At 49.9% G+C, this 14,216-nt stretch overlaps 1 protein-coding gene and 1 long non-coding RNA gene across 2 annotated transcripts; both read left to right on the top strand.

Moving 5' to 3' along the window:
* LOC308573381 (uncharacterized protein) lies at positions 1-12,405 on the top strand. The gene is made up of 7 exons (XM_081170251.1): positions 1-152; positions 6,166-6,189; positions 6,517-6,551; positions 6,799-6,984; positions 7,089-7,217; positions 8,487-8,726; positions 11,983-12,405. The coding sequence occupies exons 1-7, from the start codon at positions 121-123 to the stop codon at positions 12,159-12,161; spliced, it is 825 nt and encodes a 274-aa protein (XP_081026377.1). The 5' UTR covers positions 1-120; the 3' UTR covers positions 12,162-12,405.
* Positions 7,324-8,017, top strand: LOC308573955. Its single transcript, XR_014002277.1, has 2 exons — positions 7,324-7,395; positions 7,766-8,017. It is a non-coding gene; the product is annotated as an uncharacterized lncRNA (long non-coding RNA).
* Positions 12,406-14,216: the final 1,811 nt, after the last annotated feature.

The following is a 14,216-nucleotide window of genomic DNA, read 5'->3' on the forward strand; positions in this document are numbered from 1 at the left end:
TCCTTGAAAGGAGCCTTAGATCAGCTGACATCGCAGACACCTGTCTCCTTTGGAGAACTGCCTTCTTTGGATCCATTGAACGCCGAGGGAACGGGTTTCTGCCTCCCCTGTGGTGGCACCATGGCCGGCTGTTTCACCTGCTGCCACAGAAGGTAAAGTCAGGGGGGAGAGGGGAGACTTCCTGAAGCCTTGTCCCCCCCCCCATGGCCAGATTTTAAAGACAATCTTTGGTAGTAGTAGTAGTAATAATAATAATAATAATAATAATAATAATAATAATAATATGCCAAATTGATGGCTTGAACCTGCCACCCCCTGGCAGAGGCGTAGGAAGGTCAGGTAGTACCCGGTGCGGAAAATTTCTTGTCCCCCCCCCCACATTGATTTTTTTTTTTTTGCCTGCAAAAATGGTTTTACGTAATGGTTTTCTTACAAAGGAACATGGATTCCGAGCCTCTGATAACAAGTAGGCGACTATGGACAGATACTTACATCTACAGGATGGATTGTGTTTTGGCTTGTGTTATTTTATTTATATTGACTGCTTATTTATTTAATAAAATTTATTTTAAAAACCTGCAAAGTGGTTTACCAAAACAACAACAAAAAAACAAAACAAAAAACACCACAGCAGTAAAATCAAGAAAAATTAACAATCCTGCTTTAAAACATACAAATGCTAAAATATTAAGATTAAAATTACTTCAATTTCCTAAGCGTCTAGGTATGCTTGCCTAAAGAAGAATGCTTCTAGCAGGTGCCTGAAAAGAGTCTAGCAAAGGCACGTGCTTTGTTGAAATTTCAGCCTTCGCGACATAGGAAAACGGCCAAGTAAACAGCTATTTTCGTGGAGGAGGGTCAATATATTAACTGATATGCGTGAAATTTCATATGTAGCTATATAATCCCTAGTGTTGTAAGATAAGACCTTTGGAGCAGGCATTTTTTTAAAAAAGCTTTTTTATGAACTGCCCTGGTAGGGCAGTAATTGTTCCTTGATAATTTGTCACCTCCCTCCAAGATGGCACCTGGGCCACGCCCACGCCCACGCCCCCTCTTTCTGGGCTCAGGCAGTTTTGGTTTTGGCTCTTGACATCCGCCTGCTCTCTGGCTCACCCCCTCCTGACTGGTTCCCTGGAAGTTGCCTGATGGGGAGTCAAGCCTTTCAGATCCGTCAAGCTCAGTATTGTCAGTTATTCTGAGCGGCAGGAGTGTCAGGCGAAGGACCTTCTCAAGCGACCTGGCAATGCCTTGGCTGCAGCCGGGGGCATTCTGAACCGAGCCATGCTCCTTCCCTCAAAAGAAAGATTCCTGACCTCAGTAGTGGGGTGGAGAGGTGTGGGGGGGGGGAATTCACATCTGTGAACCAATGCCCCCCTTTGGTTTCAGATAGCACATGGGTCAACGCAGGGCCGCATTTAGGTTTGATGAGGCCCTCAGCTCCTGAAGGTAATGGGGCCCTTTATATGTCCAGCTGTCCTTTGTCAACAACAAATTGTCACTGGTTTTTGTGTTGAATATGTGATACGATAATCTTTATTGTCATTGTCCCATACAGAACAACGAAATTGAAAAAAATCTACATCAGACATTCAAAAACCAACAAGCCGGTTAACCCCCTAAAAACTCTGATACCCCATAATTAAATACAAGATACTCCCAGAGACTCCCCACACTGCATTTAAAACCAAAATCGCATTTGGATAAAAGCTGTTTCTCAGGCGGCTAGTCCTAGTCTTTATAACCCTGTACCTTCTTCCAGAAGGCAGAAACTGAAAGAGATCATTTTCGGGGAGGGGTTTTTTTACTATACTGCACTATCTCTGCAGCTTTCTTATGACACCTGGAAGCATAGATTTGTGCCAAGATGGGAAGAGAATATATGCTATACGGTAATTTATGGACCTAATAGGTATCTCAAGCCATTTGCCCATGTTGCCCTTCAACCAGTCCATGCAGAATGTAGGCACCCTATATATAGAAAGGAGCAAACCAGGGATATTTTAGGGAGCAGGCAACAGGTACATCATAGCCTACACAACACAAAACACTGTTGCTGTAGGTCGGTTTTATTTTATTTGTTTTCTATCTTATATTTTGGAAATGTACATCCAGTTTTTTTGCCCTCTAAATTTTTTGGGGCCCCCAAGAGAGTGGGGCCCTAAGCTATACCTTGTTTAGCTGATACGTAAATCTGTCACTTGTCTACCATAGATGAGTCTTCAAAAGCCCAGGACACAAATTTTCACAGCTCTCTCGTGGGTAGGGTGGCTTATTTGCCAGAAGCAGTGGCCTAGCGTGGGGGTCCCTGGGCGCACAATCGGGACGCGAACCAGGCACCCCCTTCAGAGATTGCTGTTGTGCCCACCCTGCCAGGCTCTAGTGGTGAGGGCTGGGTGAGTGCGGACATTATCTTCACCCTCTGCGCTTGGCCAGCCCTCACTGCCTCCACATCCCCCAGTCCTTGCTGCCGCTGGCGCATGAGCACCCACCTGGAGATGTGGGTGGCGAGGGCTGGGCAAGTACGCTCTGCCCCTGCCTGGTATGTGTGGGCATGCAGCCTTCCCAGGCCCTGGCAAATAGCACCACGCCCCTGGCCAGAAGGAACGGATTGGCACGAACCCTGGAAGTGTCTACTTGATTCTGGCCAAGCTAAGCATCCTGGTGCATATTGTCAGAGTCGAGTAGACACTTCCAGGGTTCATGCTAAATACTTTGGGTAAATGAGCCCCCAGAAAATCTGTGCCCTGGGCTTTTTCACCTCGTCTACCCATGTACTATCCAAAACCAAAGGGGCGCATTGGTTGCCAGACATGAAATGCATTGGAATTATTTTCTGCTCCCCCTCCATGGTTCTATATATAACTTCTGAAATTAAATTTTCTGTTTTACAATTTGAAATGCTCATTTATACAACCTTAAGATACCAATACCAATAACAATAATTTTTCTACCCTGCCCATCTGGCTGGGTTTCCCCAGCCACTCTGGGCAGCTTCCAACAAACGCTTATAAATACAATAAAACACCAGTCATTAAAAACTTCCCTAAACAGGGCTGCCTTCAGATGTCTTCTAAATGTCAGATAGTTGTTTATTTCTATGACATCTGATGGGAGGGCATTGCACAGGGCGGGCGCCACCACCGAGAAGGCCCTCCCCTCCCTGCTTCTCTTTCCATGGCTCATTTTCCTAAGTCCCAGCTTATTTTACAAAAACTATACCATTCCGTATTCCATTATTGCATCCATCAAAGCTTATTTACGCTGTTGAATTTACCTTAATGATGCCAGTGTTTCCAGCTGTACACAATTATTCCCCATATATTCCAGAAACGTTTCCCAACATAGCTTCTTCTTGTTTTCTTATTCTATATGTTAAGTCTGCAAACTGTGCATACGGTATTCTGTCAACTTCCGTTACCATTCTTCTTTGCTTGGGGCTTCCCTCCTTCCCCCCCCCCCTCCATGGTTCTGAGTACTGGCTGATGAAAACAGGACAGTGCCTCCTGGTGCAGTCAGGCTCCTTAGCTCAGCCTCCTCTTTCTTTTTTCCTTTCTTCTTTCTTTCACTTTCTTTCATTTTCAAAATTTACAAAGAACAAGAATAAATTGATCCTCAACTACGTATTCCAAGATATAAATAAATAGTACAATGTACAGTCATACCTCGGGTTACAGACGCTTCAGGTTGCGCGTTTTCGGGTTACGAACGCACCGAAACCCAGAAGTACCGGAACGGGTTACTTTTGGGTTTCGGCGCTCACGCATGTGCAGAAACACTAAATCACGCTTTGCGCATGCGCAGAAGCGCCAAATCTCAACCTGCGCTTCCTGCACTGATCACGTTCGCAACCCGAATGTCCACTGCACTTAATAAAAATGTTGAGAGATCTAGGATAAATTTGACCCTGGCTCAGCCCTCTCAAGCCAGCCTTGCAGGCGCTGTCCAGGGGCTCAGGCCAGGAGGCATCTTTCCCGGGGGGGCCCTGATCCTGGGACCTTCTGCACGCAAAGCAGACGCTCGCCCCACTGCGTGCCAGACCTTCCTCAACGTGGCAAATGGACCGACGTTACGGAGCTTTCCTCGTGATCCCTGCTACCAGCGGCGGGTCTCCGGATCTCCAATTTCAGCACCTTCGCCTCTCGCGCTGCCTTCTTCTCTAAGGCATAGTTGGGGCGCGCCCAGCAGCGCCCCCTCCCCGGCTCCCCGCCCCGTGGGACCGAGCCCCTCACACTCCCCTAAATCCACCTCGGCTGCTCCCACGTGCATTTGCAACAACCCCTGGGACTTGCGTTCAAATCCACGAGACTTGGCTCTCGCCTGAAAGCCTCTCGCCGCGGAGTTTCCTCGTTTGCCCAGCGATCCAGGCGGCGAAGCCTCTTTGGGGAATCTTCTCCGGGCGCTTGGGATTTGCTCCCCAACAATCAGACCAGCCTTTCGAGTAAGAATGGAAAGGTTTACTTACAGGGAACTTGCGCCCTTCGGTGCAGTATGGATCTAGGCAGAGGCACAGGAGATCGACTTCGAGGAAAAATACAGATATTAGCAGGAAGGTCCTTTGCGCGCGTCTGCAGCCGCCAGACATCCCTTCGGTTCCAGAGCTCAGCGAGAGAGAAAAGGCGAACAGATCCTTTTCCTCCTCCTGCTGGAGAGATGCGGGATCACGACCACGCGGAGCCCGGCAGCTTTCTCGAGGATTTAAAGACTCCGGTTGTTCTCCCGTGCTGGATTTACCTATAAGCTAAACTAGCTATAGCTTCGGGCCCCGCTCTCTTGGGGCGCCCCCCCCAATTAAAGGAAAAACAACAACTGCATGTGCATTTGCAAAATGCAAGACAAAAAGCAAATAACATAAAGCCTACTTACAGCAACAGTGTTTTGTGTTGTGTAGGCTCCTTTGATGTAAGTCAGGGGACAGCAAACTTTTTCAGCAGGGGGCCGCTCCACTGTCCCTCAGACCTGGGGGGGGGGGGGGCGGACTATATTTTGAAAAAAAAAAAAATGAACGAATTCCTCTGCCCCACAAATAACCCAGAGATGCATTTTAAATAAAAGGACACATTCTACTCAGGTAAAAACACGCTGATTCCCGGACCATCCGTGGACTGGATTGAGAAGGCGGTTGGGCCGCATCCGGCCCCCGGGCCTTAGTTTGCCTACCCATGATGTAAGTCATTGGCCCCGCCTGCTAGCCTGCTCCCTAAAATATCCCTGGTTTGCTCATTTCTATATATAGTGGCGTCTGCCCTGTGGAACACCCTACCACCAGATGTCAAAGAAATGAACTATCTGACGTTTAGAAGACATCTGAAGGCAGCCCTCTTTAGGGAAGTTTTTAATGATTGATGATTTGATGTATATTTAATCTTTTGTTGGAAGCCACCCAGAGTGGCTGGGAATAGCCAGCCAGATCGGCAGGGTATAAATAATAAATTATTATTATTATTAAGCATATATTCAACACAAAAAATAGTGACAATTTGTTGCTGACAAAGGACAGCTGGACATATAAAGTGCCTCTTTACCTTTGGTACCTGAGGGCCTCATCAAACCTCAATCCGGCCCTGGGCCAATGCACAGTTGCATTTGTCTGCATTAAATTTCCGTTGTTGTTTTTTTAGATGATATTTATTGAATTTTTAGTTACATACTCTACATACAGATACATTATATTTCACATTTGTTCTTGCTCTCCCGAGCTGACTTCCCTCCTTCCTTCTTCCAGCTTTTTTATGTCGTCTTTAACTTTTTGCATTGTCTTTCTCCATTTCATATATATTTGTTCTTCAATTTTCCCCCCATAAAATGTCTGTAAACAAATCTTTCTATATATACAGTTCTTATTGTCTGTCTATATTCATTTACAAATATTGTTCAACAATAGTCCTAATATACATTTTTAATTCATTTTGATATTATTATCCAATACATTTTTGTGTTTTCTCGTTATGAGGTTTATTTCAGTTCTACGGGTTTCCCTATTTCACATCGTCTTCTGTATATATAACATAAAATTTCCCCATTCCTTTTGATATGTTTCATCACCCTGATGTCGAATTTTTGCTGTTAGTTTGGCTATTTTGGCTAGCCTGTCGGCATTAAATTTCCTACGGTTACTTCCAAGAAATTCGCCTCCATGTTTTCCTCCTCTTTCTCCTTCCACAGGAGCAGATCTGAAAACAATACAAAGTGAGTGGCTCTTTCGTGCCCTTGAATGTCCCTTTGATGAGAAAGGATCAGCTTCCAATTTAGGAGGGTTTGACCCCGGACGGAAGTGGCGGATGTTTCTTCAGCAGAGAGATCCTGCTCATCTTGCCCACGCTTGGAAGGTCAAGGGCAGACTGACCGGCACCCGCAGCTAGCCAGGGCCGCCGGGGTCGTTTGGGGAGGGTCCTGTGTGTGTCCCACAGCCACAAGGAATTGGGAAGGGGGTGCCTCGTTCCCCCTGGCATCCTGGGGGGCATTCCCAGTGCCCTCCTGCTGCAAAGAGCATTCCTTGCGTCTCTCTCTTTCCAGGCTGCCTAAGACGAAAGAGGAGCCACAGGAAGGGGGTGAGTGGGGATCTGGGGGTGTCTAGTCCAGCAACCCAGGTCACTACCCAAATTCATACCCCACCTCACCAACAGCATGCTGGACTCTGCTTGGGGATGTTTGCCCCACGGGGGGCTGCCAAGGAAACCTGCTCCCTGTCCCTCACCAGCCTGACCCCTGCTGCAGCGGAGGCAGGTCAGGGCCTGAGCCAACTGGGCCAGCTGTCACCTGCTCTTTCTTGCCAGTCACCTTTCTTGCCTCCTGCAGAAACCCTCCCTGCTGCTCCTGCGACTCCTCCTGCCCCAGATCCAGAGCCCCAAGAGCAGGAGGTCAAGCCGCTCCTGGCCAGCCCCCCTGCGGAGGCCCTCCTGGACCCCACCAGGGGCTCCCTGTTGCTTCTGCAGAAGCATCTGCAAGTCCTCAAGGAGATGCAGAGCCAGTACCTTCAGGCAGGTAAGTCTTGGAGAGGGGCACCTCCTGGCCTCCAGCCTCCAGCCGGGGAACCCTCTTGCCAGGGGCCTGATCCCTTTCCTCTCCTTCCCGCTTCCCAATTTCAGAAGTGAAGATCCGCAGCGCTTGCCACCAGTTCCCGCGCTCCCTGCGGACCGCCAGCCTCCAGATCTGCCGCACCCGGCGGAGGCTCATTCGCACGGAGGTCCGCCTGCAGCGTCAAGCCAGCAGCCCTGGTGCGACTCTTCGGAAGTTGCTGCGGGTTCCAATTTTCTGCCAAATGGATTTTAACCATCTTGATTTATAATGTTAACATTGTAACTTCATTTTTGGGGTCTTTTTTTTTTTTGCAAATCACTTAGAAGGTGTATTACAATCCAAGTGGTGTACACATTTCTACACTCAAATAAATAGGTAAAGGTAAAGGTACCCCTGCCCCTACGGGCCAGTCTTGACAGACTCTAGGGTTGTGCGCTCATCTCACTCTAGAGGCCGGGAGCCAGCGCTGTCCGTAGACACTTCCGGGTCACGTGGCCAGCGTGACAAGCTGCATCTGGCGAGCCAGCGCAGCACACGGAACGCCATTTACCTTCCCGCTGGTAAGCGGTCCCTATTTATCTACTTGCACCCAGGGGTGCTTTCGAACTGCTAGGTTGGCAGGCGCTGGGACCGAACGATGGGAGCGCACCCCGCCGCGGGGATTTGAACCGCCGACCTTCAGATCGGCAAGTCCTAGGCGCTGAGGTTTTACCCACAGCGCCACCCGCGTCCCTCAAATAAATAGGATGAACAAAACAGACTTATTGAAATAAAAACTGTCCAGTCCCAAAAATATGGTTCCAAAGCTTTACTACCAGAACTTGTTCAAAACAGACAAAAAAGCAAATAATGTTACATCAGATAGTTGCATAATATCATGTGCTTGTCCAAGCATAGGAACAACACTTAGAAATAGGAAATCACCTGGAACTGAAAACGACGCTCTGTGTTTCCAACACACGGACTACCTTAGCAGGAGGCTGTTTTCCTGGAGAGAGATGATGCACACACTTTTTCTCCGGTGGCCTAAGAACAAAGACTAACTCACACACCTGAAATGGAGATTTGTAACTGAATACCTTTCTCAGGTGATCTATGTTAAAACACCTCATGTCAGAGCAGCAGAGATACATCAGTAGCTAACCATTAACCTGTTACGCATTCTGAGAGCTCTAGTTGACCTCAATGGAATTTTCCAATGTTAAACCTTTAGCAATACACATAAATAGCCATTTTCCATTTCAGTGTACAATTAAATAATACTTAACACATCCTTGGCCAGGCTCTGACAAAACGCCCCCATTCCTTTCTGTCTTGCTGGCCTCCAAGTTCCTCTTGTGGCGTGAAATCAGCTTAAAATGGTAAACGGGGGGAGGGGGGTCAAGCGGGTGGATGCTGGGGGCTGCTGGCCTTCCATGCCTGCCAAATTTATGCTTTCCATTGCCCCACCCTCCCGTTTCTTGCAGGTGTCTGCCAAAGCTCCCCAGGCCCAAGCCTGTCTTCTTCGAAGCCCACTTTGGAGTCGACTTCCACCTCCAGCTCTGGGGAGGTGGTCTCCATCACCCCCACCACCTCCAGCTTCTCCCTCCCGCCCCACCCGCTTTCCCTGCCTCCCCCCTCCCCGCCCCTCCTCCAGCCAGATCTCAGGGTCCTGCAAGAAGCGTTGGAGACCTTGCTGGAAATTGAGGCCCACCAGCTGCAGGAGCGTAAGTGCCAGGGAGAAGCTCCCCCCGTGGCTCTTCCTTTTGGTCCTGTGTACAAGATTCCTTATAAATAAGCCCCAGGGTCGGTGAAAGTCCTATAATATAAAGTTATAAAAGAACAGGTATAGAGTCAGAAAGGAACCCAGAGGCTCATCCAGTCCAATTCCTGCCATGCAGATAAAACTGTTCCCAGTGGAGAACAGCATACATTTCAGCCAAAGGAGTCCCACAGAAATGGCAAAGGCTAAGGTGAAAGAGATTAAACCTCCCATAACGAAGGTGCCAGGTGCGTCTCCATAGGGAGGGAGCTCCACAATGTGGGGGCTGCCACAGAGAAGGCCCTGCCTCCCCACTCTCTCTTGCCCTCTGGGCCACAGTCCCCCATACTTCTGAGGGCCAGTGGAACTACCATGGAAGACGGCCTCACCCCTGCAGAACTTTGCTCCCGAGGAGGTCCTAGTAATGGAGATGGTCTTTCAGATCATTGACACCTTCCTTGGCAAGCTATCTCACTAGACTCATAGTCCCTATAGCACATTTTTCTTTTTTCTTTACTTTGACAAAGTAATGATCATACATAAATAAGAATAAAAATGTGCACCGCACTGCCAAGACCATTCCGTTGTAACTATCCAACCTCCCAAAATTTCAACACCTCTTGCGATGGTTTGACCCCTTTCCATTTTGACAGTACAAATTCTACAAACACCCTACATATTGCCTGAAAATCATTTCTCCTGCATATTCCACGCCTTGCCTTAATGGCACATGTGAATTTATCATTAATAGCTTTGTCATACCTCGTTTTTCTAACTATCCTGTCACTGCCAATACCCCAGTTTCTGAGCAGGGCGTTTCTTGGGCTTCCTTGGGATCAGTGCCAGATTTATGTATAAGATAAACAAGCTATAGCTTAGGGCCCCACTCTCTTGGGGGCCCTAAAAACATTTAAAGGAAAAAACACCTGACTGTACATTTCCAAAATATAAGATAAAAAAGAAATAAAATAAAACCTACATACAACAACAGTGTTTTGTGTTGTGTAGGCTCCTATGATATACGTATTTTGTTATGTGCAAATGGTTTTAGATACCTATGAGGTCCATAAATTGTTCAGTCGTTTAGTCGTGTCCGACTCCTCGTGACCCCCTGGACCAGAGCATGCCAGGCACTTCTGTCTTCCACTGCCTCCCGCAGTTTGGTCAAACTCATGCTGGTAGCTTCAAGAACACTGTCCCACCATCTCGTCCTCTGTCATCCCCTTCTCCTTGCGCCCTCCATCTTTCCCAGCATCAGGGTCTTTTCCAGGGAGTCTTCTCTTCTCACGAGGTGGCCAAAGTATCTGTCCTTCCAGTGAGCACTCAGGGCTGATTTCCTTCAGGATGGAGAGGTTGGATCTTCTTGCAGTCCATGGGACTCTCAAGAGTCTCCTCCAGCACCATAATTCAAAAACATCAATTCTTCGGTGATCAGCCTTCTTTATGGTCCAGCTCTCACTTCCATACATCACTACTGGGAAAACCATGGCTTTAACTATACGGACCTTTGTTGGCAAGGTGATGTCTCTGCTTTTTAAGATGCTGTCTAGGTTTGCCATCGCCTTTCTCCCAAGAAGCAGGCGTCTTTTAATTTCGTGACTGCTGTCACCATCTGCTGTGATCATGGAGCCCAAGAAAGCAAAATCTCTCACTGCCTCCATTTCTTCCCCTTCTATTTGGCAGGAGGTGATGGGACCATAAATTACCATATAGCATATAGCATATATTCAACACAAAAAAACAGTGACAATTTGTTGTTGACCAAGGACAGTTGAACATATAAAGGGCCACATTACCTTCCGTAGCTTAGGGCCACATCAAACCTAAATCCTGCCCTGCTTGGGATGAAGTTCTACTAGAAACTGGCAGCGTGTTCTGTGGTCTAAGGCTTATTTTGCATGTATATTCAGGCTGAGAAGAAGACGGTGGGGCTCCCAGCATTAACACTCCGCAGGGGTCAGCAAACTTTTCCAGCAGGGGGCCGCTCCACTGTCCCTCAGACCTTGTGGGGGGCCGGACTATATTTTGGGAAAAAAGAACGAATTCCTATGCCCCACAAATAACCCAGAGATGCATTTTAAATAAAAGGACACATTCTACTCATGTAAAAACACGCTGATTCCTGGACTTGTCCGCGGGCCGGATTGAGAAGGCGATTGGGCTGGATCCGGCCCTGGGCCTTAGTTTGCCTACCCCTGCTCCAACAGATCCCCCTTCCTCCCTTTAGGGTTCCAGGTGCATCACCAAAACGATTCGTTTTGGATTTGCACAAAGAGCAAGTCCAGCCTCGGTGTCTTTTCCAGAGCCAGTCCCCAAACTGCCTGATTTCCTCCCTCGAGCATGCAGACACCCCTTCAGCCAGAGGTGCAGCCCCCAGAAATCCATCTCGTCCCAGACATTCCGTTATTCAAAGTTCAATGCCCACGGATTCCCTAAAACCCACTGAAATCACAGCGACCCACAGCAATTGCAACGGCACAGCAACTGGCCTCCCAACCTGGGAAGGGGCCAGGAGCACCGGGGACAAGGAGGGGCCCTCATCCACCAGCCCATCACCTTCTCTCTTCCCCTTGTAATAAAGAAAAACCTGCCCTTATTCCCTTATGGGGGACACAAGAGCCCTTAAGAGTCCTTTGTAGGTTCTCCATCGGAGAATATTGAGAAGCAAAGCAGCTGGTAAGCCTGATCTTTATTGATCTGTTGCAAGAGGGTGGCCCCCTCTCACGCAGAAAAGGAGGAGGATCCAGAACAAAGGTGTGCCTGCCCTTATATGGACATTTTAAATTCCCTGCCCTGGAGCTCAAGACCACCCCTCCATCTATCATACACACATCACAGAAGGGGTGTAACCCAAGACCCCCCCCCAAACATCATACCTACATCACAGAAAAAGGTGGTCTACAACAGAAATTTGAACGTTGTTGTTTTTCCTGTCTGCCAGGTTATCTGATAATGCCTTATCGGATTGCCTTTCCTGGTAGTCCGGCCATTCCTTTGAGATGGTGATTTCCCAATTCCTGAGACAATGGGAAGCCACCCTGACCCCCTCCCTCCTTGCAGAGAAAACACTTGGTCACTTTGGGAGTCAGAATGGTTTCAGGGCTGTTTTCCTGTGCTGCTTCAGACATGTGGTTTATATATTTACGTATGTGTTTGCTTGGTACATTTATGAACATTTCTTCTATATCTAAGACCTTATTTTTTTTTCTTTCCCCCTGCAGGGAAAAGGGACGTTCGGACATGCCAGGAGTGCCTGCGGTCCCTCCGGGAGCTGAGGGCGCAGCTGCAGAAAGTGCGGAGCAGACTCTGGCGGGTGGAGGCCATCCTGGGCATCCGGGTGCCCCCCAGGGAGCTGGAGGGGGGAGAGCAAGAGGAGGAGGAGGAGGAGGAGGAAGAATGAGCCCCTCACAGGCGCCCCCAAACATCCAAATTCCCTCCCTCCTCTGAAGATGTTGGGCGAGGGATCTGCTGTTTATTGTCGTCTTTGCACCCGTTACAAGTAACTAATCATTTCAGACAACATTTTAGACCAAGGATTAATGACTGAATGTGGGATGGTCTTTGTTGAATGTTTCCTTAGGCACTATTTAAGGATGTTTTAAATTAAATTTTCAAATAAGCACGCAATAAAGGAAACATCAGAATATTATGTGTGTACTTATTCATAGATATGGCCATGGATGCTTGAGTTGAGCTTCCTGGCTTGCAAGGGGGTCGGACTAGATGGCCTTTGGGTTCCTTCCAACGCCACCATTCTCTGATTGTTCCCACCACCAGAGGCCGCCCCCGCCCAGTAGAGCCTCCAGCGCAAGCCGCGCACACTGACCCAGCTTCTCCAGGCACTTTCTTTGGCTCCTGCCTGAAACAGGCTCCCTTGTGAGCACAATACGCACCAGGAGGCTGTGGCCAGAATGGAGTCCACACTTCCAGGGTTATCGCTAAATACATGCCTTCTGGTCAATGAGCCGCCAGAGCTGCTAGAGCAGTGGTGTCCAAAGAGGGCCAGATTTGATGAAGTGAAGGGCCATGGGGGCCGAGCAAAGTTGTGGAGCTTTTTTTAGGACTGAAGATTTTTTAAGGGGATTTTTGCCACAGGGGCCAGATTAAACTGACTGGTGGGCCGCATTAGGGACACGCCTGCGCTAGAGGACCGTGAACATTTCTGAAGCCCAAGGGGCACATGGGTTGCCAGATGTGAAGCAGAGGGGCCTTCTTTCCAGCTCCCCCCCCACTAGTGAGGCGGGTGTGTGTGCTGCTGACCCCTGTGGGACCGGGATGCTGGACTCGAGGGGCCCCCGCTGGCCAGACCCAGCAGACCAATCCCTGGCCGAGGCGAAGGCTGTAGCCGGCGAGGGGCCATCGGGATGCCTTCGGAGTTCTGATCGGGCGCTGAGTTCTAATTCGGCTCTCGGCACATCCTGGGGGCGAAGGGGCGCCCTTCCCATGGGGCGGGGGGGGCGCTCCTGCTGTGCCCGCGGCGGAGTCGGGAGCGCGCCGATCCCCGCCGGGCACGCGCATCTCGGCGAGCGGAGGAGTGGCGCCGGCGCGCTCTTGGGGCGGGAGAAGGGCTGCCGGGCTGCCTGCCGGCCATCCTCCGGCCCAGGAGGCTCGAGGCGCGCTCTGCGTATGCTCAGAGGAAGGTTGCCTACGATGCTTCCCAGGAGGGGGCTGGACTAGATGGCCCCGGGGGGACCCTGCTGGGATTCTAGGACGGGGCTTCCCTTTGCCACTCCTGTTTTTGGGCAAGGGAGGGTCGTCCCCCCCCAACCTTCTCTGGGGGGCGCGAGACACGTGACTCCGGCTGCTTGGGAGCCTCCGAGGCGCCTGGCTTGTCAAGGGTTAACAGGAGCCGGGCTGGACTCCTGGAGGGGGCGGGGAGGGGCGGGTCCTCCAGAGCCAAAGCCCCGCCCTCCTCCCCGCCCCTTTCTGCCTGGGCGGGGCGGCGCCTCCCGGGACGCAGCTGCGAGGAATCCTCTTCGGAATAAGGGGATTTCCCTGTACAAAAGGGAAACGTTGACAGCCAGGTCCCGGGATCCGGGTACCAGAGGGGAGAAGGGCGAGTCCCAGGGCTGCAGGGGGGGGGGCTGCTCGGTTTCTGCATGGGGGACCCCCAAAGCAGAACCCAGAGGGTCTCCCACCCCTTTTTCTCTGCAGGCGAGATGCAGCTCACGGCTCCAGCTGCCAACTCTCGGCCCTCCAGATGTTTTCGGAGTTCGGACTACAATTCCCATCATCCCTGACGCCTGGTCCTGTTAGCTAGGGATCAGGGGAGTTGTAGTCCCAAAAGCATCTGGAGGGCTGCGTTTGCCTAGGCCTGCCTTATGGGGAGGGGAAAGGGGCACGCAAAGAAACCCGCTTCAGATTGATGAATAAGTCCTTTTGCTATAAAATACTGTATACACAAAACCAAAGCCTGACCTAGGCAATAATGCAGTGCTGGATTTACGTATAAGCT

Source organism: Podarcis bocagei (assembly GCF_964188305.1).
Source record: "Podarcis bocagei genome assembly, chromosome: 14".
Classification (NCBI taxonomy): domain Eukaryota; kingdom Metazoa; phylum Chordata; class Lepidosauria; order Squamata; family Lacertidae; genus Podarcis; species Podarcis bocagei.

Bases quoted from the DNA above. Each gene is read 5' to 3' on its own strand.
- LOC308573381 (XM_081170251.1), top strand. From the start codon at position 121: ATGGCCGGCTGTTTCACCTGCTGCCACAGAAG. The intron at 153-6,165 runs GTAAAGTCAGGG...CTCCTTCCACAG, and splicing joins TTCACCTGCTGCCACAGAAG to GAGCAGATCTGAAAACAATA. The intron at 8,727-11,982 runs GTAAGTGCCAGG...TTCCCCCTGCAG, and splicing joins GGCCCACCAGCTGCAGGAGC to GGAAAAGGGACGTTCGGACA.